Source organism: Petaurus breviceps, unplaced genomic scaffold, assembly GCF_028583685.1.
Source record: "Petaurus breviceps papuanus isolate PSGF00001 unplaced genomic scaffold, PetGlider_PUasm1.0 173, whole genome shotgun sequence".
NCBI classification, from domain to species: Eukaryota; Metazoa; Chordata; class Mammalia; order Diprotodontia; family Petauridae; genus Petaurus; species Petaurus breviceps.
In genome coordinates, this window is record NW_027185759.1 from 16,524,574 (window position 1) to 16,550,488 (window position 25,915).

At 41.5% G+C, this 25,915-nt stretch overlaps 1 protein-coding gene across 1 annotated transcript in view; it reads left to right on the forward strand.

The window, feature by feature from the left end:
• Window positions 1–21,543, forward strand: part of KCNAB1 (potassium voltage-gated channel subfamily A regulatory beta subunit 1) — a 360,079-nt gene extending 338,536 nt beyond the window's left edge. Inside the window, exons 12-14 of the mRNA XM_069083440.1 lie at window positions 5,877–5,997; window positions 12,977–13,065; window positions 19,537–21,543. Coding sequence (XP_068939541.1) covers window positions 5,877–5,997; window positions 12,977–13,065; window positions 19,537–19,626 — 300 coding nt within the window. The 3' untranslated portion in view covers window positions 19,627–21,543. The remainder of the gene's footprint in view (window positions 1–5,876; window positions 5,998–12,976; window positions 13,066–19,536) is intronic.
• The last annotated feature ends 4,372 nt before the right edge of the window (window positions 21,544–25,915 follow it).

Here is a 25,915-nt window from a genome sequence, read left to right on the forward strand (position 1 = left end):
ATCTATATATCAGATCCTCACCTCTCTCCTGAGCTACAGTCATGTATCATCAACTGCCTTTCAGACACCTCTAATTGTATGTCCTGTGGTTATCTCAACCTCAACACATCTAAAACAGAACTCACGTTTCCCCTATATCCTTTCATCGTGTTAGGGCACATATAAAACATTTCAATATTGCAAATGAAGTCTTAGCAAAGCACATTATCAGTTTCCTCTTAGACATAAAACTAAGAGGTGTCAGCAAAAGGCATTGCATATTCAAAGGTCACAATACCAGCGACTCTTCAAAATACAAGCCAGGTACACTTATGTTATGCAAAGATTCATGATCTTACCACGAAAATCCTCTATAAACCTGCAAGAAAACAATGTGTTGGCTAAGGAACAGAAAGTGGTATGCTGAAAAGTCCTCATTCAGGTCAGGCTCTCTATTGAGTCAAGCTACCACTGAATCATTTCTGATTTCGGAACTGTAGTAGTTAAAATTGAAAGAAGTAGGGGCAAGGTTTGCGCTGGAGGGAAGTGTTTCTGAGAACAGTGTGTGTTTCAAGCCTGGAGCTGGTTGCTGCTGCCAAGCTTTCCACAAGGTTCCCTCTGCCAGACCCATTTCTCAGGCTTCGCCCTGTGATTCTTGGAACGATACCTCCAAGAAGCAAGGAGGGCCCTTTCGAATCCCCACACTGCCCCTGCCAGACCCTCCTTTAGAGAAGGAGCACTTGATGAATATCCACTTAAAATTGGAAATAAACCCTCGTAACCTTCCTGCTCTGGCCCTTTCCCATCTGTATAAACTGATATTGCTACTAATTTTCAAAGTATTTTCATCTCCTTAAATATAAGGAAGGAATTATCACTATTAGCCAAATTTGTCATTTTTGGACTCTACCCAATCTTTATTTCCTAAACATTAAGAAGATTTCTGGTGGTGCCACAGATACACCTCCTTAAACACCACCCAACACACCCACACCCACATCCACATCCATACCCACCCACATGCATTTTAAAAACCTATTAGAGTTCCGTCTGAAGTAGAGTAATATCTTGTAAAAATCTTCTTCAACACCAAGAAAAACACTATGAGACCTAACCACAAGAGACTCAGATAGGGATGATAAATTGTGTGTGTGAGAGAGACAGGCAGACAGACAGACAGAGACAAAGAGAATCAGAGGCAGAGAGAAAGAGAGACAGAAAGAGAGGTGGGAGAGAGAAGAAAGAGAAAAAAAAATACTTAGCTACCCTTTATTTGAAGAAGCAGCTTGGGATCATAGAAAGGACTGGGTAATTAACTCAGAGCCTAGTTCATTATTGATCTCACTTTCTGTCAAAGGTACATGGACTGGACAAGCTCTGTGACTTGCCCACCCAACTGTATATACCATATATGCCCATATAAGTAATAATCAATCATTTTTCATCCATCTTAGTGTCCATGCAGGGATAGGTAGGCGAAACTATTTAGAGTGATAAGGTATCTCATTTAGAAGGCTCTGCTTTTGTTCTGGGGCTGGACACAATTAACACAATGTTATCTATAAATAGGGTCATCTGAAAGACCTCACCATTTATTAATCACCTACCACACTGTGTTAATCTATAGGGACTTCCCCTTCCATTTGGGCTCTGAACTGGACATTCTTCTTTAATAACAAACACATATCTCCCCATTTTGTGCCCCTCAATATTAATAATCAGAGGGCAGCTGAACAAACTTTGAGTGAAACTTGACATACATGTAGAAGTCAAGTTAAATCAACAAGTATTTATTGAGCACCTACTATATGCCAGACAATGTGCTAGTAAGGTCTGGGAAGACCAGAGTCCCTGCCCTCAGGGAGTTCCCAGAGTCTCTGTACAAATAAGCCACAGACTGTACAAACTGGAGGTGATCCCAGGAGAAAGTCATCAGTATGAAATGGCGTTGGGAAAGACTTCCTGTAAAAGTTAGAATTTTAGCCAGGACTTGATGGAAACTAGAGAAACCAAGAGGTGGAGATGAGGAGAGGGAGTATTTCAGGTCCAGGGGATACCCAGCATGAAGGCAGGTGAAAAGGAGATGGAGTGTCATAGTAACACAACTGCAAGGAGTCCAGTGTTCCCAGATCACAGACCATGTGGAGGGGAGGAGGGTGAAAGAAAATGAAAGGTCAGCTTAGGAAGGGTCAGCTTAGGAAGCACTTTAAAAGTCACAGGATTTTATATTTGATCCTGGAGGTAAAAGACAGCTCCTGGAGTTTATTGAATAGGGCTTTATGTGGCCAGACCTGAGATTAGGAAGACCAGTCTGAGAGCTGAGTGGAGGATGGAGGGATTGGAGGCAGACGGAGCAGCCAGCAGCTACGGTAATGGTCCAGGCTTGAAGAGATCAGGGTCTGCACCAGTGATGACGGCGTCAGAGGAGAGAGAAAGGGGTATATGGGACAGATGTTCTTAAGGTAGAATTGACAAGACTTGGCCGTGGATTGGATATGGGGAGTGTAGAAATGAGTGGAGGATGATGCCCAGATTGTGAGCCTGGCTGGCTAGAGGAGGGTGGTAGCCTTGATAGGGATAGTTTGGTGGGAAAAGATAGCAAGTTCAGTTTGGGACACATTGAGCTTAAGGCATGTACAGAACGAAAGCTTAGGATGGCGAGAGGACCCTGGAGGACAGGAGAGGGGCTAGAACGGGAAAGGTGTATTTCAGAATCACCTGCACAAAAATGACCATTAAATCACAAAAGACACTCTTGCTGGAAGGCATTGTGCTCTGCTAACCAAGTACATTCTCTACACGCGTCAGTCAATCATGCGTCCTACTACAGAATACTTCTCAAGCCTTCAAGGATGTTCTCCATAGGCTTGTACATTATTTTCAAAAATGTCATTCACATGTGCCAGAGGGCATATGACTCTGTCGCTATGGCAACTTACACAGCCCTTGCCATGACCTTAAGTATTTCTCTGAAACAAAAGCTTCTATTTTTAGTTAACGACATTCTTTGGAGGATGTTGTGCGTGAGTCACAGCATACCACTGGAGGATTCGAGTCAAGGGTCACCTAGAGGGCAATGAAGAGGCATGAGTATGCAGCAAAGCAATGCCCATGAAGACATGAAATGCCCATGAAACTGGGGGACCAGAGAAGATGTAGGGGACCCTGGCATTTGATTAGTGGATATCCACCTCATCTTGTGTGGACACTTCCATGCCTTGCTTAGTCTTGTGTCCTCCCCTCCTCAGCTTTCCAATTCTGGCTCTGAAATCAGCCATCCAATCTATGCTGCCATTCCTGAAAAGGAAATGTCAATCAGTCACACTAGGACTCCAGTCACCATTCCCTCTGGCTTCCCTGGACATCATTCCCCAGGATATGTTGCCTTACACTACTGGCATGTGAACTCCTCCAGGGCAAGGACTGTCTTATTTGTTTATAACTGAGTCTCCAGCACTTACTAGAGTGTCTGGTTCATGGGGGGAAACAATCAATGTTTTTTCATTCATTCATTCATGGGTGGGCCAGTCAATTACTGAGCTCAAAGGAGATCCCATGTACCCCAGTGGTGTCCACATAATGTTCAGCGATCTAAAAGAGAACACACATAGATAAACCGATATGCATCATCAAGGGCAGAACCATATCAGCGAACACATAGATGTATGGATGTAGCCAAGTACACCCTGGAACAACAGATCCAGATCCTAGCATTTCCTGGGCTTCTGCCAGTGACGGTTTGCCTTTATGTCACATTTGGAGATCTGGGTCCCTGGGAAATGTCAGCAAGAAGTTTCCACCAACTCTGGATCAATACTGGTTTTCCTATTCAGTACAAAACTGAGCTGTGGGAGGACACACTCCAGCACCAGCAGCATCTCTGGGAATGCCGCCTGGGAAGGCTGAAGTGCTGATCTTCACCACTGATGGTTGCACACCCTGAAATCATCACCCCTGAGGAACTGCAGGGCTTGGACCAGCAGGCCACCCACCTCAACCTGGGGGAGGGGGAGTCAGGTCTTCCTGCAAAGCACTGTTGATTATCTCAGACAAGAGCCTGACCACAAGCCTGCAAAACTGGAGAAGGTGAATAAAACTGGTGTACCTCATCCTTTCTGCTTCTCTTCCTGAAAATATTTACACATGGGCACACACGTGCACACACTCACATAGATGCTATGGTGTTCATTTGCAACTATCCCTGGGGAGGCTTCATTTGATTATGAAAGACATTTTGTGAAAGGTTAATCCATTAAAATAGCATGGGTGGAGTGCCTGGGGTCTGGTCACAGGTGAATATTGTGCTGTTTATTTCCTTGGGGAAACTAAAGGTCGGTGGTATCTATAACTTGACAAATGCTTTCTCCAAAGAAATTCAGAGCCTTGAGTCACTGGGGGCTTCTACAATGGCATGGCTTTCATATTTTCACTAAAAAAAAAATAGTTACGCATGCTGAAATCTCCTTCTAGCTGAGCTGCTCTTACCTTGGCTGAAAGATTTCATTGTCACCTATGCCACAGTCAGAAAGGAAGAAAAAGAAAAGCAAGGAAAAATGAAAAGTTTCTACATGGAAAGGACTGCAGGCTTGGAACTGGAAGGACCCTTAGAGACCATCTGGTCCAACCTCCTCATTTGGCAGATAAGGAAACTGAAGGCCAGGGAAGAAGTGAACTGAGTTATTATCCCAGGTCGCACAGGGCCTAAAACTTGAGGAAGTTGCAGGACTAAAGTCTCTGTTCCCTGACTTCCAAGCTGGCAGGCTTTCCGGGCTGCCTCTCAAAAGGGCTCTGCCTGGGTGAGGGAGAGCCGCGCCCATATGCCGCACAGCAGTGCCACCCAACCCTCCTTACACTGTAACGAGTACTTTCTCATGCTGACATCTTTGGCTAGGGTGGAATAATTCTACAATAATTTTTACAAGTTTAGGGAGACAAAATTATATACTTTTTTACTACATCTTAAAATTAGGTTTTGTTCATATATAAGTATTCATTCTTCTACTCTACAGAACTGAGGGTGCCAAAGTTTCCAAAATAACCTGGCTTAGGCTTTAAGATAACAAAAATCCTTTAAAAATCAGCAGGTTTTGAAACTTCAAAAAATGGTCGTTTTGAGATTTTAGGGATCACAGTCATTCAGGAGGTAGGTCTTCCTCCTTATTACAGACCACAGGACTTAGCCCAGTCTTGGGTGTAATAGTCAAAGCAATCCCTTCCATTGATGGTAAACTGTGTCAGGTGTGGCTTTGTGTTCACATTTGGGCAGCCTCTTAGCACCCTGTCCCTCCTTTTCTTTTTCTTTTTTTTAAGACAGGGGAAGGCAAGGAAGTTGGGGTTAAGTGACTTGTCCAAGGTCACACAGCTAGTTAAGTTGTCAAGTGTCTGAGGCTGGATTTGAACTCAGGTCTTCCTGACTCCAGGGCAGGTGTTCTATTCACTGTGCCACCTAGCTGGTCCTTGTGCCTCCTTTTCTACCAGTCCGCCATCACTATGGAAGTAGAAGGGGGTGCACAGGATTAGGGATAATTTTAAAACCCTTTTCTTTGTTTTATTGGCTGCATCACCTAGTGTCCAGCTGATGATGAGTCTCTCTGTATTTGCCTAGAGCACCTTGGAAGAGCAGTTTCAGTCTGTTGCTGGAATGGCGCTCAAGGCCCTTCTAGTCTGGCTGAACCTGCTCCCACTTAGGGTGGTCATTGAGGACCCAGCATCGCCCACATGAGCCAGTGAGGCTGGGTGCAGGACCTTGTGGGGCCATCATATTGGGGTGCCACCATCTGTGACCTGAACTGATTCTGGGACAGATGAAGAGACATCAGTCAGGACCCAATCTGACCAATGAGTTGTTCACACCAAATATTTAGGGAGTGTTAACTTCTGCTCTCCTTCACCCCCAGTGCTACCAGTGGCTGAAAGAAAAAATCATAAGTGAAGAAGGAAGAAAGCAGCAAACGAAGCTCAAGGACCTTTCTCCAATTGCGGAACGCCTGGGCTGCACCCTCCCTCAGCTAGCAGTGGGTAAGAGTCAGGAGTCTGGGAAAAGCCAGGCCTTTCCTAGGCTCACAGACCACATCCTTTTCAGACCCTCTCTACCTGTACTGTTTGTTGTAAGACTAATTGCAGGTGCCCATTAATATTCTGTCAGGAGAATTTTCCAAAAATCCAAAACATTTTCTCCATTCCTAGATATTTCTTTCCTCATTCCTTATTCATTCATTCAACAAGGCCTCATTGAGTACCTACTATGGGGCCTAGACCCTGGGGATAGAAAGACCCAAAAATAAATTATTTCTGACCTCATGGAGCTTACATTAAATAATAACACACACATTCAGGTACACACATACACACACATATACACACACTCACACATGTATACATTTAGAAAGGAGCAGTAAAAACCTAGGTGATAATGACCTTTCTGGTCCCATCCATTCCCTTTCATGTATTTTCACCCTTGTTTAAACAGCATTCAGGAGAGGGCCCATCCAATAATAATAAAGAAGTAAGGGGAAATTCAATTCAATTCAACAAACATTTATTTAGGATTTACTCTATGCCAGATACCGTGCTGGGTGCTGGAGATACAAGTACAAAAATGAATCGGTGCCTGTCCTCAAGGAATGTCTATTCTCCTAGGGGGATTCATAAGCACACACAATGTCACACAATGCAAACTGGAGAGGGGGAGAGCCCTAACAGCTGGGGGGCAGCAGTGCTGACCAGGAAATGCTGTCTGCAGAATTTCATGGCTGAGCTCTGTTTCAAAGGAAGTCAGGATTCTGGGAGGGGACAGTGAATTCAAAACGTGACAATCTCTGCAAAGTCATGGAGGTGGGGAATCAAATGCAGTGCATAAGAAATAGCCAACAAGGCCAGGGATAGAGAACTCATGAAAGGGAAGTCATAAGAAGTAAGATGAGGAAAAATAGGTGGGAGTCAGATTATGGCGGGCTTCAGATGCCAGGCTGTGAATGACGTTATCACTTATCCTAAGGATAAGAGGGAAGCAGATTTTCATGTAGAAGAGGAATGTGACCAGATTTGCATTTTAGAAACATCATTTTGTCAGAATGCACCAGCACACCAAAGCTGTTTTGAGAGGAGAATATCCCCTTAGACTTCTTAAGCTACGATGAGAGGAGCTGAGCTGATTTGTCCGTGAAAAGCCAACAGGCAGAAAAGGAAAATGAAAAATCACCTGCATCTGGGGGTCCTCAAGGGACCATAGTGGGAGACAGGATGACGGGGGTTAGGGACAAAGGTGAGCCGACAGCCCCCTCCCCTCATTATCACACTCTCTGCTCTTCCCCCACTCTCCAGTCACCTGGCCCACACTGCCATTCACTCCGAACACTAGAGGTTTTCCCTAAACATCCTCCAAAATGGGTGCCCTACTGGAAGCCTACTGCAAAAATCACATAGGATTAACTTGAAAGACACCACATAGAATAAGTAAAACCAGAGGGATGGCCAGAGAAGGTTTCTAGAATAAAGGGTTTTTCTTTAATTGAGTTTCGAAGGAAGTGATGGGATGTAGATAGGCAGATGGGGAGACTGGGGTGGGGGGAAAGATAAGATCAAGAAAAGGTGGCTGACACTTCAAGAGCAGTTTTGCCTTCCACACATTATCTCCTTTGAACCTCACCACAACCACATGAAGTAAATAATCATTACCTCGGTTTTGCAGATGACCATACTGAGACTGACAGAGCTTAAGTGAGGGGTGCTAATAATACAGCTAAAATACAACAATCATTTAGAGCACTCTTTCTGTAGTGGCCAAAAACTGGAATAAGGAGGAAAAGGCTACAGAAATTATGGTATATTAATGGAAAGGAAAATTATTGTGCCATAAAAAATGGTGAAAGTAATGATTTCTCAGAAACTTAGGAAGAGCTGTATGGACGGATACAGTTAAGTGAGCAGAACCAGGAGAATACTTTGTATAATAACAATATTTCACAGAAAAAGAACCTTTAAAATACTTAAGATCTCTGATCAGTGCAATGACCACCCACGATTCCAAAGGACTAGTGATGATCTGTGTGACCCACCTACTGACAAAGTGGTGCTATATTCATTCAAGGTGGAGAAGAAGACATGTTTTTGGACACCGACAGTGTGAGAATTTGTTTTGCTTGACTATCCTTATTTGTTACAAAGGTTTTGTTTTTATTTTTTCTTTGAAATTGGGGGTGTGTAGGAGACAGAGAAAATAAATACTTATTAACTGAAAAATAACATTAAAAAATAAGCTTTAACATCATATTCTCTAAGGTGTTTTTAAGTAGGTAGAAACAGTACTAAAAAGAGGGGGGAAAAAGGAAAAAGATAGCCAACTGTACAAAGTACAAATAAAGGAGAGAAATCTGTGCCAAAGGAGATACAAGTGTGAGGATATTGATGGACTACTATTTAGATAACAAAAGCATGAAAAAATTCTTAGTAATATCTGCTGAAAGTGACCAGGACAAAACACTAACTACTGACCTCTATGCCTACCCTCTCATCTGTACAACGTCTTACAGGAGTTATTTATGCATAAATAGAGGGCATCCTGGATGCCCTCTATTGGTAAGGAACAAGAAGGTCTTTGAAAGCCATATCTAACAAAGGACCACATCTTTATCATCTAACTAAAAGAAGTAAAGACCATTATTGTACTGATTGTTCATTACCCAAAAAAAAACATTTTATTAGGTAGAACAACACACTACCCTAGAGGGTTTTTCATAGCAAGATATTTCCCATCTACTCATCAAGATCTTCCAGGACTCTTTATAATAACCAAAATAACTCCGTTCAGTGACTCTCATCTAAGAGGTAGCAGGTGAGGCATAAAACATGGAGACGCACATTAGCCAAAGTGTTCACCACTGGGATGAGTAGCACAGAGTCCAGGTTGAAAAGGGATTTCTGGTGGATGATGAGATCCTCCTGATGCTCTTATTAATTTTTTAATTTTGAATTGATTGAAAATTGATTGAATTTGATTTGAATTGAATTTGAATAATTGATTGAAAAAATTAATTGAAAATTAATGTTTCACAAGACATTGTGCTGACTGCATCAAGCCCCAAGATGTTGCAGAGTTTCCTGGAAGAGATCTGGACTGGATTAAAAGAGTTTGGTCCTGTCCATCTATACAAGAAAAACCAAGTGGATGAAAAATGTAGTTGCACAGCTATCAATATACCTCTGGGCAGATACCCGACAGATCTTGTCCAACTGTATGTATAAATGGAACAGATAATACAAGTAGATGACATGAAAACAAAGACCCAACTCTTCAATGTGAACACCTTACTAGAGATGAGACCTGAAGAACAAGGTGAGTATCAGACAGAGAACAATGGAGAAGTATGTGGTGAGTGAGAGCAGACTTCACCACATAACCGAAGAGGAACTCTGACGTAGAGTGGTACGAAGGTCATCATCAAAGAGTCCTAGGACAGGAAGACAAGATAGCGTGGTCACATGGCGAGAGGCAAGGACGATCGGCGAGCAGTCAGAGGACTTCCCAGAGCACTTTGGTGATGTCAGGACACCTGGGGAAGATGCCCAGCATGTTGGTGTTCTCTCCTATGGCAGAATTCTGGGAGAATTGGGACAAGGACCTGGAGGCTGGGCAGGCACATGTGATTCATACGACATGCTCCTGAATCAGTCAGAGCATAAGTAACATTTGGAGACAGAGGAAAAAAGAGTCTCAGTTTTCCTATTTGTAAAATTGGAAATTATGTCTAAATTGCCTCCAACATTCTATATTGTTGTTACTGTTTTATACTAATTTTCTTTATTAATGGGAACATAAACATGCCAGCATATAAAGAACAAGAAGTTTGCATAAGAAACTGTGAACTTGTTACCTATAGTTTCTTTTTGCTTGTATAAAGGAACTAGCAACTATACTTGAGACTCCCTTCTCCTTGGCTCTGGAATGGCATCCCCATAGCCTATGCCTATGGAGGTCTTTAGCATGGCCAAGAAAAGTGATGAGGTTCTGGAGCTGCTAGGTGGCACAGTGAGTAGAGCATGGGCCCTGGAGTCAGGAGGACCTGAGTTCAAATCCGGCCTCAGACACTTAACACTTACTAGCCCTGTGACCTTGGCCAAGTCCCTTAACCCCAATTGCCGTGCCCTCCCCCCTCCAAAAAACAAAAACAAAAAAAGAGTGATGAGGTTCAGGAGAAATAAATTTAAAGGGGATTTTCCTAACACCTCTCTAGACAGCCAACTGGTCTCCTACTCAGTGCATGGAGAATCTAGTGCTCCTTGTTAATACCAAAAGCTCAATCTTCTTAATATACTCATTAAAACAAAAATCAGCCAAGAATATCAGTAACAGCTAACCTACGGCCTCTTCTTCCAACCGTATGAAGTCTTTATGAGAGGCTCTCTATCTGGTGGAGAAGTCAGTGAGAGGGAGGGGGAAGTGTAAAACACCCCCTTAAGGCAGTAACTGAGGTGAGTGTGATCCAGGATCCTTTAAATTGAACTTTGAGAGTGGAAAAGCTTTTTATGCCTAAAGAGTCTCTGTTGGCTTAAACACTGTGCTACAGTCATGATGGATAATTCAGTCTTCACATCCATAACTTTCTATAACCCACCTCTGTCCCCTACCTCCACCCCAGAAGCACAGAGCAAACATACATTTTTCCATCCTCTCAATTTCTTTCCATCCTTCATGAACAAGTTTCCACCACAAATCTATGAGGGCAATAAGAGGGAAGTTAACTGGGTCATGCTGCCCTTGATCCACTGTGGTGCCCAGACATGAACCACAGCTCCAGAAGGAAATGAGCCATTGAAATAAACATCCCTGTCCCCTGGCACCCTGCTGCCTACACCTGCGGGTTTCTGGGAGTCCTGGGATGTGACAAGCACCTTCTGTGGTTGTTTACCAGACAGTCTGAATCTTCACGAGCTTCTGTGGTGACATTCCACCAATAATTATCAGAAATCATCTGCAGGTGTGGTTACTCATAGATCTGGGCAAGTGTGCAGAACAGAGCCATCCCATGACAGGGCAATGAGGGAGGAGTCTGCCCTCTCACCTCAGGAGAGATCAAATGGGTTCTTGGAATTAGTGGTCTCTAAGAGAATAGGAGTTCTTAATGTTGGGTCCAGGATAGAATTATGGAGGTCCATGAACTTGGGGAAAAATATAAATTTGTTTATTTTCACCAACTTCTAACTGAAATTTAGCATTTTCTTTTATTGTGATTAAAATTTTAAAATCTAAGAATAGCTCTAGGCTTACCCAGACTACCAAAGGAGCTCACGATACAAAAGAACCTCTGCTCTAGAACATCCATGAAATTATATTATATGTAGAAATCAGAGGATGTTAGAGAAGGAAGGCCCCTCTGAGGTCACTCGGTCCAAGGCCTTCTTTCTACAGAATGAGGAAAATGGGGTTCAGAGACAGGAAAGGGTTTGTCTAGGGAGTGACCTAGTACCTGTCTGAGGGAAGATTTTAACTGAGGTCTCTTCCCACCAGCGACTGTGCCCCCCTCCATGAACATCCTGCTGTCCGTAGTCTAAGCTCATCATTTGGAATCGTGTCATCAAGGAGATTTCTTCTGCTTTGATACTCACCACCTCCTTGACACCTTCACTCACCTCTCCCCTCCGACCAGGACTCCCACAGCCCCCCTCCAGAGAGGGCTCAGAATTGTCCAGCCAGCTCTTCATTTCTTTTGTTGCTTCCCCTCTCCCTTGGCCTCTTGAGGTCCTCCCTTCCTCCTTTTCATCTGCCTTTTGTACACAGTCTTCCTCCATTAGGGCACACGCTCCTTAAGGACAAGGACTATCTTTTTTCTGATTTGTTTTCCCTGCACTTTAACACAGTGTCTGTCACAGAGTAGGTGCCTGGTAAATATTTATGAACTGATTCTAGGTTCAATGTTCCTTCCACTACACCATACTGCTATCATTGCTCTGTACCTACACCTATAACGTCGTTCAGTCAATGAACATTTATTAGGCACCTACTTGCTGCCTAAGGTTGTGCCACGATCTGGATATACATAGTTAAAAGGAAAAATAATTCCTGCCTTGAAGGATTTCTATTCTATTGGGAGGAAATATATACACATAAAAACAAATGCAAAATTTATAATGATATGGTTATTATATCTTCTTGGGGTAAGAGGACACCAGCAGCTAGAGACACCCTCCAGGAGGAAATTATGCCTGAGATGCGGATAATTCACCACTGGGAGGCAGGGGATGGATGATGATTCAACAGAGGAGACTGAGAGGAAATGGTCAGGCAGGTGGGAGAAAACCCTGGAAAGAGCAGTGATGAAAAAAGTGATGAAAACTCAAAGAGGGGGTGTTCCAAGAGAAGGTGATGAGCAGTATCGAAAGGCACAGAGAGGTCCCATAGGGCGAGGTCTGAGAAAACTTCTTCAGATTTAACAGGAAAGCAACAGAGTCGCTTCAGCCAAGGTGCTTGTCTGCTGTGTGATGGGGAGAAGTTAATCTTTCTGAGCTTTGGGTGCTATATCTGTAAAGTGGGGGTTTTCTTTGGTATAATACCCATCTCCTAGGCCGTCATGACACTCCAAGGAGACAGTATATAAAATGTGAGGTAAACCTTAAAGTTTGAAAGAAATGTCAGCTGCCATCATCATCATCAACATCATCAAAAAATCCATATTAAAACATAACAACTCTTAGGAATGGTGACACCTTGGGATTAGCTGCCAGAGGAGAGTAAGCACCTGCAGAAATGGGAGACAATCTGAGGGTCCAAAATAAAGGGGTTTGTGAAAGGGGAAACAGATTATACCATGGCATGGAGTGCCACAGCTCCCATGGAATAAAAGTTGGTCTATCTACCCTACAGGACTGTACTTTGTAAATAAAATGTTATTATTAACACTTGTGTGATACTTTAAGGTTTAACAATCACATTACATATGTTATTCCTCTGACAATTTTCAGAAGTGCTTGGAAGGCATGATTGATTCTTCTTTTTCCCTAGCATGGTGCCTACGGAATGAGGGAGTGAGCTCTGTTCTCCTGGGGTGTTCCAATCCCGAGCAACTTATAGAAAACCTCGGTGCCATACAGGTAAGTAGACCCATTACCAATGAGTTCCATCAAGAATGATCTCTTGTGATGTGGAGCTCCTCTGAGGCTCTCCTCAGATGGTGATTTCATTTTCCTCATCTTGATGCCTCAGAGAATCATAACCTTTGAGTTGTCAGGAAGCCCCAAACTCCAAGAATGAGTTAGATCTAGTTTGGTAACAATTATAATATTAAGCATCAATCTTAGCCAATAAACAACTCTGGTCCATTTACCAATGAATCATTAGTAAGTCTGGTAGACTCTATTTCCATCAAGGAGACTGGAGAGGAATCCTAGATATACAGCAGTATTATCTCAATTTAAAATAAATTACTACCTGTTGTTTGCTGCACTTCACAGCTTAGAATGAATGAATGAAAAGATAGTTACTAAGCTTTTACCATGTGCCAAGCACTGTGCTAAGTAAATGGGGACATAAATACAAGCAAGATGATCCCTGCCCTCAAGGAGCTTATATTCAAATAGGGGAAGACAACACATATAGGGAATGGTGCCCAGGGAGGGGTGTTTTGGTCAAGGAAGTCAGAGAGATGGTGAGTAGAAATAAGCTACTAATTGCCATATCCTTTTCCTTTTCCTTTGCCATGTCCTTTATTATTGTTCCCAGAGATGAAGGAGGAAAACCACGGTATTTGTTGGTAGGGGAAGAGGGGGCTGCCCAGGGCAGGGTAGATGGAAGAGGAAGAAAGTTATGCTGATGAAAGCATAGCATTAGGATGGCTAGAGAACAACAATGTAGAGGGTCTGTGTTGGTAACAACAACAGACTCTTCAAAAGAAAAAATATTACATGTGAGTGTATGTGTGCATTACTCACTTTTAAGTTTCATCTTCATTATTAGCATTTTCTCCACCATTTTCTTAAGTTTAAACACAAATAGAAATAGGGCCACTAAGGGATTCCTACACAAGGATCTCTGAGCTATGTATTGACATTGTTTTTAAATGTGATATTATCTATGTTTTATCACATTTTTATTTAATTTGTTAGACATTTCCCAAGTATATTTTAATCTGGTTTGGGCTGCATGGTAGTGCTCTGGGCCACATGAAGCTGAGGATGTTTCACTTATGGTCAATGATGCTGTTTGTGGCCTTTGCGGATTTCCAAGGTGTAAATGCTCACACTGAAAATTTAACAATTGGCTTGGCTCAAGCTGACTCCTGCACAGTCTGCCTCTGGGTCAACTGTGAAGCTTTCACAATTCCAGTGTTTAGAATATGAAAATGAAGTGTGTAAACTGTCCTTTCTCAAGACTTATATGAACTGATGCAAAGTGAAGTGAGCAGAACCAGAAGAACATTGTATACAGTGACAGCAATGTTGTACAATGATCAACTGTGACTGACTAGGTTCTTTTCAGCAATACAGTGACCCAAGACAATTCCATAGGATCCATAATGAAAAATGCTATCTGCCCCCAGAGAGAGAACTATTAAACTCAGTGCAGATTGAAGCACAATTTTTTCACTTTATTTTTCTGGTTTTTCTTTTTTTGCAACCTGGCTAATAATATGGAAATATGTTTTGTGTAACTTTACATGTCACATGTCACTTCACATTAACATTTTATTTTTGCCTTCTCAATGAGTGGGGAAAGGGTGAAAAGAACAGAGAATTTAGAACTCAAATATTTAAAAATAAAAGTTAAAAGCAAATAATAGCTTAAAATTAAAATAAATTTAAATTTTTAAAATTATCTTCTCCCTTCTTCTCCCTTCCCCCCCCCCCAAACATCATGTTAGGATCACAGATTCAGAGCTAGAAGGGAGCTTATTGACCATTTGGTTCAATCACCTCATCTTAAAAATCAGGAAACTGAAGATCAGAGAAGCTGTGACTTCACCAGGGTCACACAGCTAGTAAGTGTCTAGGGCAAGATCTGAACCAAGATTCTCCTTGCTCTAAGTCCGATGCCCCATCCATTATGCCATTATGTGCGTCCATCTTCATTTAGTATTATTTTACTGTAGGGCTCCAAGGATAGACTGTCCATCTGCTGCCTGATGACCATCCTAGCTAGATCAGAGACTTAATACCAGGATAACTGTGGGATGATGAGTCTGGAAGCCTGAGCACCTATGAAGTGATGGAGGAGGTACAATCCATGTTGGTAGAAAGAGTATCCATAACCAACACTATGATATTCTTAGACTATGAAATATCATTTTTATTACACAAAGAAATCTTTGCCAAAACTAACAATAATTCATTTTAATTGTATTCCAGAGATTCAGGGTTTTTTTCCCTATGACAAATTCAAGAGAAATGCAACAGCTCATCTGACTCTGCATCTGTAGCCTTTGACTTGGAAGTCTGTGGTTTGAAGGTTTTTTGAGTTACTTTTTCCACTTGACAGCAACAGTGTTTTAGGTTGAACAATGAAAATCAACATAATCAATAAATCAGCGAAAATTAAACATTTATAAAGCACCCACTATGTATCTAGCATGGAAGTGGTGGTGTGAGGAGAGTTGGGCTTTGAATTTTATTTCTTATTTAAAGGTGAAAAAAGTCCCATTGCAATAAATCCTTCTTTAAAGAAGTGTTCTAAGTAACAAATGCATCTTGTGTCTCCTCACCTTATTTTGCTTCAAACATTCTGAACAACTAAGAAATCCCCATTCACTCTTCTCAAATTGGCCATACCCTTAAACTAAGCAAAAATATAACTCACAAAAATAAGATTACAGGAGCTAGGCAGGTAGAGAAGACTGAATTGGAATGTGTATTATGATGCTTCTCTTTATTTTTTACTTAATGTTTTTGCTTTGTCTTTTTTTAAATAAATTTTTATTGATATTTTCTTTCTTATATCACCATAATTACCCCAAGTATCCCTCTCCCTTGCCATATGACAAATAGTACTTTTTAGAGAGGAAAAAAATCAATTCAACTGATTGATATATTGAAAAAGTAAGAAAACATGTTCAATGTATTACACCTGTGAAATTACCACCTTCACAAAGGTATAGGTTAGGGTTGTCTTCTCACATCTCTTCATTTGAGTCCTGTTTGATCATTATAGTCTTCTAACATTTACTTTGACTCTGGTGTGTGGTCATTCTTTGAATTTACATTGCTATATTACTTATGGATTGTTTTCTTGGTTCTGCTGACTTCACTCTGCATTAGCTTATATAGATCTTTCCAGGCTTCTCTGTATTCATCACATACATCATTTCTTCCATCACAGTCATGTTCCTTCACATTCATGTACCAGTTTGTTTAGCCATGAATCAAGGGGTATCTACTTTTTTCCTAATTCTTAGCTATCACAAAAAGTGCTACTATAAATATTTTGGAGTTTATGGGGATAGTTTTCTTGTCAATGATTTCCTTGGAGTATAAGTTCCATTGAGTCTCTGGTGCAAAGGGTATGGACATCTTAGTCACTTTATCCTCATAATGCCAAACTGTTTTCCCAAATAGTTATGCCATTTAACAGCCTCACCAACAATGTGTTAATGTGCCTAATCTTCCACAACCTTTCCAACATTAACTACTGCCACTTTTGGTAATATCTGCCAATTCACTGGGTATGGGATAAAACCTCAGGGTTCTTTTGATTTGTATTTCTTTTATTACAGTGATTTGGAGCATTTTTTCATGTGGCTGTGCTTACTTTGCAGTTCTTCTTTTAAAATTATTTGTTCATATCCTTTGATCATTTATCTTTTGGGAATATTTTCTTTCCCTTCTTGAAGTCAAGCATTTCTTTTCACTTCACAATGCCTTGGGTTTTATTTCATAGTCCAGAAATGTGTTTTCCAGCAAAAGATTCATTTTAATAGTGAGAGTACTGTGGGATTAATTACGAAAAGATTTTATCAGCACCAGCTTGGGATCTCCCCAAACTACTTAATCTTCCTAAGCACTCCTCAACTTCTCTATTAAGAAAAAGTTGTTCTCTCGTTGTCCTCATCATCGGGTGGTGGTCAATTAACCACAGGTTGAGAACTTCACAGTCTTTGTTACTGAGGGAAGATACTATCTGGGAAATGGACCTTACTTCCTCTTCCAATGAGTTCCTGCTACATTTTTCTTACTTAAAGTTTGATTTCCTTATTTAGTTACCTGGTTATAGCCATAGCTAATCAAGGCAAGGTTTCTGAAGCTTACTTCTTTAGGTTTTTTTTTTTTAATATCTCAAACAACAAGAATACTAAAACAGATTTCACCTCTAATGAATGAATTACTAACCAGAGCTTACAGGAAACATGGCATTTGTGGAAAGAGAACCAGCCTCACAGCCTGAAAGACCTGGCTTCAAGTCCCATTTCTGACACCTAGAGACCGTGTAACCCTGGGCAAGTCCCTCCACCTCTCAACATCCTAGGCAATTTCCTAAAACTGTAAGCTGCAGAGAAGGTGCTAACCTGCATTGGGAGTTCCATTTACTAATGAAATCCCAAGCTCACTTCCCATCCTGTAACTGATCAGCTGTTTCCAATCCAGAAGATTAGGATCCAGAGTTTGGTCCAAAGGCTTTGATTCTTTTGAGGGAAGGGCTAATAAGGAGATGTGGATATAATGACAATGACAACAGCAACAATGATGACGATGATGATGGTAATGATTCTCCACCGATTTAAGTTGTCCGTATTTTCTGATTCTGTTGGTAGTGCCTTAAAGGAGCTATAATGTAAAATGATGACTGGTCATGACTGTCATGTGATTTTCATCAATTATTAATTTATAAATGGGAGAGTGACCACACAGGGGGCTAATAAATGGGTAGAGTCTGGTACAGAGAGGGAAGTAGAGGTCTGACCCATCTGTCTAAAATAGCTTGGGTTTTTTGTCCTAGCCTGGGGGCTCTGTATTCTAACTGTGAAGATGTTATCATTTATTAATTTTGATTAATAACTTTGGGTGAACTTCCTAAAATGAGAATTTAATCTTAATCCAGGGTTTATCTTCTGGTCTTGTGGTCAAAATGTCAAGCCAGGCAGCCAAAGTAGTCTGGTGAGAAGGATGGACCAGCACCTGGGAGCTTTGTCTCATTCCTCTAATGTCCTCTCCTAGAGCATACCCAGTGGAATATGGGCAGTGCTGAGATGTAGCCCACCAGGCAGGACCTGAAAAGCCTGGTCAGGGAAGAATGGCCATGCCCCCAAAGTTCCAAAGGAGGAGGCCAAAGGAAGGAGCACCATCTACTGGTTATATATAAAATAGATGTTCCTCTTAAATACCTAGGTGTTTAAAGATTTGGATAATTTTTATTAGGTATCATACCATTTAAGAGAAGATATAAACTCAAGATTAAAATTATTATTTTAGTTTTCATTTTTTAATTTTCATAGGCTACATATGTCTTTACTTGTGTCTGTAACAACTCGAAACTTCATAGGTAGTAGATGACATCATCCTTAACTCTTAGAAGTTAATACTTGTATCACAAAGGAGAGTAATCATTTAAATGAACTATACTTGAACTTTTTAATGCATTTGGAGAAATTATGGTAATTGTAGTGCTTGGTACTACACAATAAGATTCTTCGGATGAGGATAGCTTTGATCAGTAGCTGTCCAGGAAAAACATCTGGTCAAATACATTTGTCACTCTCTGTAGATCTCTCTACTTTGACACTTCAGAGATCTCTGATTGTCCCTTTAGACAGTCTCTCTCCAAGTCCAAATTGCAGCCCCTCGACATTCTACTCAACTGCCTTTCTGAATTTCTAGAAGCCCCCAAATTTTATCATCCAATGGCCAAACTCCTAGCAATGTGGCTGGCCAGTCTTAGCTAGGTTGCTCTTCAAGCTGATGTATAATCTGTAAACAGACCTAAAGTTATCTTCTGTCTTCTTTGTATATAACTTCTATATTTCTTCTCCATTAGAATGGAATCTCCATGATGGTAAGAGCCAGTTTAGGGAGTTTTGTTTTGTATTTCCACTGCTTAGCACAGGGCCTGAAACATAGTCAGCACTTAACAAATGCTTCTTAATTGACTATTTCCATCTTGGTAGGTCCTGTCAGAACGTGTGGTCTACTGGCATTAGTCCTGGGAACTGAGGGCCATCTCCTCCCCATGAAAATGCATTACAGGGTATTAGGAGAAAGCTATTTAAGTGTTTAATAGCAAGAATGGAGGACAAATGATGCTCAATTCTGACTTTTCAATTCAATTAAGTTCAACAGGAAATCACAAAGTTCATCTATGCCTCAGTAACTAGTTGTGTGACCATAGGGGAGTCTCTGCACCTGTTTGTTTCAGTTTCCTCATCTGTAAAATGGGGATAATAATAACACTTCCCTCCCAGATCTGCTGCAAGAATCAAATGAGATGGCATAAAGGGCCATAGAATTTATTACTGCTGTTGTGTTGTGGTCGTTATTTTTATACAAAGACAAAAGAGGTGGTCTCTGCCCTTGAATCAAGGGGCTCCCTTTCTTCTTGGAAGGACTTGTCCACCATGTGTTTTCCTTTTCTCTCCATCTCAGGTCCTCCCAAAGATGACATCGCATGTAGTGAATGAGATCGACAGCATTCTGCGAAACAAGCCCTACAGTAAAAAGGACTATCGCTCCTAATCTGCTGCATGAGGCGTTGGAAATGCATGGTTCAAATAGGGGCCTGGGCCCAGTTCAGAACTGTTCCAATATCCAGCCATCCAAGTCACTTAGCAAGCAGCCTGCTGCGCAACCTCTATCCTCCGAGGTGTCTGCTGTCGCTACCACTGTGCGCGGATGTTCGAAAGCACCACCCCAACAAGAGCGATTCTATTTTCTTATCTATGACTGCTGATCCTTGCGTTCTTGCTGTGTACCTCACGCTTATGCAATGACAAGTAGATGGAAAACAAAAACAAAAGATGTATAACCTTCAGGTATTTGGTAACAAAGAAGGCTGTACAGATATATTTTTTCAAACAAACAAAATCCACAGATGTGATTGTAAGATAAATTTTAAAAAAGTCTTAGCTATGGAGTCTTGATGAGGCTTAGGAAGCAGAAGTAATTTCAAGTCTTTTTTTCCCTAAAATCAAGTTTTCTTTCACTTGTTCATCAACAAAGTTGTCTGTCATTATTATAGATGGGGACCTGGGAATCTCATCAGCATAGGGTACCCCCAGCATGGAAACTCCCTCCCCTGAGGCAGACTGGCAGTTTGTGAGTAACATGGTTTTAGAAGGTTCCCTGAGGCTCAGAGACATTAAGGGACTTCTTGGTCACACAGTTAGTGTCTCAGGCAGGACTTGCACCCAAGGCTCCAAGGGCAACCTCTCACTTGTCTATGTTAGCTTTACTTTTAAATATCAGCTGCAGTTTGAACCACAAAGACTGTCTTCTACACCCTTTGTCAGTGTTCCTGTTATGTTCACTTACAGATTAAATGAATAGTTGATAAGAGTTTGGATGACATAATAATTAACCAGAGATGCTATGATGAATTTATGAAAGGGAGATAAATGTATGCTTCTAAGGAATCTTAGTTCTGAATAAATCATAAACCAATGTATGTGCAAAGTATTCGTTTTTGTCTATATTTTAGTAAAAGCTGTTTCATACATTTGACTGCTTGTAGGTACAGCTTCTGAAAGTTTCAATATTTGAGCTTTTAAGATATATGTATGCTCAGTTGCAATTTAATGCTATAAAAATGCCCAGAAAAAGCAAATGTTCAACACTAAGATGAGTTCTGGGGTTTTACTATCAATCTAATGTTTATTATTTGGGGGGAGATGTCAAAACGATGCAAGTCATGTGTTTCATGCAGGTAGCGGGTCACCCACGCAGGGAACTTTGATTAATGTGGAGTCCCTCACTGACCCATTGGGAAACAGGTGGAAACTTCCTGATGGCTCTGGCACCCCAGTAGACACATAAAGCCATAGTATGCATGAGACATAGCATGACCTAAAAGCATATGGTTTGGCTGGGCACGAGAACACCGTGACCTTGAGCTGTGATGAATCCTGTTGCTGAATGGCCTCTCCTAGTCTTGTCATATCATACTTGCCACCTGTATTCACTTAACAGAGATGCTGTGAACTCCTTCCTATCCCTCAGAGGGGAAGAAACGTGTCTTGGCTGGTGGCCCATTAATGATCAGACCACCAGAAAGAAGTACAAAATTCCAACCTTCATTTTCTCAGCAACAGGATCGTGTCACTTTCACATGAAACACTTTGAACCCAAAGAACGTAGAATTGTAGAATTCGTATAGACTTGTATTTACTGTCATTTACAAAGATGAGTGGTTCAATGCTAAATCTAAAGGGGGAACATGAAGCACCAACAATTCTTCCTTTGATAATCATTAACTTGTAATTATTTCCTGGAGATGATTTTGTTCCCCACTGAGACCCCATCAGCCGTAATAGTATTAGAGTCATGATAAAAACATCTTTAAAAACCATTCTGTATTTCATCTGACAGTCTACGATGTGTATAAATGAATTGTGGTGCCACGTATCAGGAATTGCAATCTACTTACTATACATTTGCTTGGAGATAATAAAAGTATTTTGTGCGTCTAACCTTCCAACCAGAAAATTCATTATTCAATAGTCTGCGAGGTAAAATTTACATAACATCACAAAAGAGGAAACAATCCACCCCATGGGATATGTTATTGTTGTCAAGTACAGATGGGAAGATTGGTAATGAACAGAAAAAGGGGAAGGATACAATTATGCTATATGACCTTAGATATGAACCATCATAATTAGTCGGTCAATAAGCACTCTGAATTTTGAATCCAGAGATAGGAGTTCGGATCCTGGTGGGGCCTCATGACTTGGAGGATGCCACCTTTCATAAGAGAGAGCACTGGGGTTGGAGTCAAAAAGAACTGAAGTTAAACCCTGTCTCAGACACTTATTAGATGTGTAACCCTAAGCAAATCATTTAATTTCTCATGATGCCGCTGCCCCCCACCCTTAAAATGAAGGGATTAAACTCAATAACCTCTAAAGTTCCTTCAGCTCTAATGCAATGATCCTGTTATTCATCTAAGTTAGGACTAGAACCAGCATTGGACTACTGGGCTTTTGTCTCAGGGTGCCAAATTGTAAGGGTACTGATAGGTCTAAGAGTCCTTCCACAACCTAGAAATAACAGAGCTCAGAAGCTGGTTAGTAATAATAGTAGTAAGAACAGTAAGTTTTGATGAAATATAAAGCTTCCAGGTAAGGAGTTGGGGCATGCTCTCCCCTCCCCAGGCAGCAGCCTTATGCTATGATCTTTCTCCACTTCCCTGACCCTTGAAACAGCTCCTTCTCAAATAAGAAAATCTAGTCCAAATCTAAATAGATGAGGAAGTAAATTCATAATGGTTAAGTTAAAGGTGTGGGATTCTTAATGCTTCAACCAGCTGGAGTTTGAGGTGCTCCTCCCAAGCCCAAGAATTACTATACCGTGTTTCCCCGATAATAAGACCTATCCTGAAAATAAGCCCTCCCCTTACTGTGTAAGATTCCTCTAAAATAAGCCCTCCCCCAAAAATAAACCCTATTGAGATTGCTACTGTAGTGAAGGTGATCCCCTGCGCTACACACTACATTACGGTACCCTCTGTATGCACCGTCCCCCCCCCTGTGAAATGCACGCCGCGCTCCGAGCTGCATACAATCAGAGCTGCAGCAGTGAGCGCGTCATCCTGTTCTTCCCCAGTGATTTGCTTATTGAATAAAGGTACATTTTTTTGTTCACATTTACCTGTTTATTAAAATTGCTGTCAATGTTCATTAAAATAAGCCCTCCCCTGAAAATAAGCCCTCTGGTGTTTTTCTGTCCAAAAATTTAATAAGACAGTGTCTTATTATTGGGGAAACACGGTAGTTCTGACAAAAGAATCCTAAAGAGAAAGAAAATCTTAGGGAGTTTCCAAATGGAAGGAGTTTGGAGAGATGTTGTATGAATAACATAAAGCCCCAACTTGCTTATGGGCTTTCAAACAGAAGGCAAAGTTATTATTGAATAGTACTTGGGACAGCCATTCACACAACCCTTCTCCCCTCCCCCCTCAAAAAATCCTCTACGTTAATTCTTAACCATGTCTGCATCCTGCACCCCTCTGAGAGTCTGGTAAAGTCCATGAACTCCATCTCAGAAGGATGGTTTTTGCTAACTATGTTTATAATTGAAGGACATGCTAAATTTTAATTAGACATTATCTTTTACTCATCTAAATTCTAAACTCTCCTGCAACCTCAAGGTCTGTGGACCCGGGATGATAAACTTATGTTCTAATTGCATGGGTTTTCTGTGACACACTTTAGAAAGATCTCCAATAACCTCTTCTTTTTCTAAAGGACAGAATCCAAGTACAGAGAACATTTTGTGCTTGGAAGCAAAATCAGCAGTCATGGACCTCACACTCACAGCCAAGATGGCAAGCAGAGAGCCGCAATATATCCCAGTCCATTTCCAAACTCCTCACCTCCCTCCAAAAAAGAGTGCCAAGGTGTGGTCCCAGGTTGGCTCTGTCTCAAGCACCTGACAATGCAAAAAAGTGACTAAGGGGAAACAGGCTGGCAGATGCTGCTGACCTTTGTCTGCCTGTGAAATTACGCCTGCTCATGTTCATATGCAACTCTCACCATTCTCTGGGTTCTTTTGATCTGCCACTTCACAACTTGGAAATGCAATTAAGTGTGCCCTCAGATTTAGTTTTATAAATGAAAATCATCCCTAATTCTAAAGAAGAGCTTTTCTAAAGTCCAAGATTTGGAAATGTTAAGGGTTTTAAAGAAAGCTTAAGTTTAATGGAACACTCCTCAATATTAAGGCTGAGTTTTCAATGGGGATGATGGAATCTGGGGCATTCCATGACCAAAAAGGGTCAAACGCCTTGCTTGCTCTCTCCCCTTCCTCCAAGACTATTCAGACTAGACTAACTTCTCCTCCCCCTCTCCATAATTTCTCAGCAAAGTGAAGCTAACAGACACATACAAACACCAACAGAGACCAGAGCCCATCCTCATCTAGGGATCTCAACACACTCACACTAACACACACACACACACACACACACACACACCACTCCCAGTAATCGGATGTAATGCCAAGCAAACGCAACTTCCCAAGGTTCAAAATACCAGCATAGCTGCTCTCCATTTTATTCAGTGACAAATTAAGAACAGAGAAAATCAAAATATAGCATAATTCAAAATACAGCATTCACCAAGTGTAATTCAATAATTTCCAAGCACTACTCTACCCCTGGATATTACATTCATTTAGTCAATCACAAAGCCCCTCTTCTCAAATGGAGATTAGTTTCCAATCATAAGCAAATTACATTCATTTGGTCAGTCCCAGAGCACAAAAAAGTCAAAAGTTTCCCACCCTTGGATCACAACTGAATAGGCCATCTACCCCAGAGTTACAACAAACTTAAGCACAGCATTTAATACCCAAAGAGAGGTCTTTTCTTCATCTTGACCCAAGGCAAGTTCTCAGCAATCTTTGTTCCTGGGGAGACAAAGCTTAGCAAGGCCACAAGATACACTGCCAGTGTCCTCATTAATTCATTCTGTCTGCAGAACAGTCCTAGGACCCCTGAAAACATTAACAAAACCCTCTTCCAGGATTTCTGTAAACATACAACAAGAAAATCCTTCTTCAGGGCTTCTGAACCAACAGCAAGGTTCCAGGACCTCTGCAACAACAGCACTGTCTTTCATCAGTGGACAGTATTCACTCTCTGTCTGCAGGAGAGTCTCAGGAGCTCTGAACCAACAGCAAGGTTCCCAGGCCTCTGCAACAACAGGACTGTCTTTCACCAGTGGACGAATCTGGCAAAACAACATCAAAACAGACAGACAAAGTACCACCATAACAGCCATGTCTCCTCAGTACTTGGCAGCTCTGGGTGGCAGCTCTCAAAAGTTCTGGGCAATTCAAACTGGCCCTCAGCAATCCTCTCTGTCTCTCTGCCTCCAGGATGCTGCTTCCAAAAAAAAAAAATCTTCTGCCTCTCTCTCTGCTTGTGCCTCTCTAAATTCACGTCACCAGCTCCTCCCATCTCAGCCCTCTCTTTTCACATCAACAAGTCCATCCCACAAGTGGGATTCACAAGCTCTGAGTTTTAATACTCAACCAAGCCAATACAGGGGATCTTTAAATTCCATTACTATTACATCAGGCAGGGTCATATCATAGCTAAAATGATGGAGTTAATGAGAAGCCTTTATTAAGTTAAAGGGAAACCAGGAAAGTGAGGGAATTATGACCCCCAAAATGGAGCACAGGGTGGCATCATGCAGAATCATAAAGTATGGCAGGGACCTTCAAAGTCATCTTTTCCATCTCCATTTTACAGGTGGTGTGCAGAGTGACTTACCCAAGGTCACAACCTGGGATTCAAAACCTGACTCCATGCCCTCTTCCTGAATCACTGCTTCCCCACCCGGGCAGCCAGGCACAAAATCATGGAACTCTGAAAATCAGAGGATCTGATCCCTCACATACTTTGCCTGGCCAAGTCCCAGCATCCAAGAATTCCACCATGCCATTTCTGCATCTAAGAAGCAGCCCCCATAGGAGAGGCTGAGCCCAGACACCAGGTCACAGTTCAGTCTTTGGGAAACAGAATCTCTTATGGTTCCTATAGATTTTCTCTGGCCTTAGAGATATATCTGGGAAGCAAGTAGGTGGAACAGGGGAGAGTGTCCTGGGTTTGAGATTTAAAGAAGATACGAGTTCAAATTCTTCCTCTGACACTAGTCAGGTAACCCTGTGATCATTCTCTCAGGCTCTGCTTCCTCAATGGTAAAATGGGAATAAAGCACTGACTTTACCAAGTTGTTGTGGGGATCAAATACCTTACTTAGAGAACTAGATAAGTGTGAGCTATTTGGATGGCAGTGGGAAG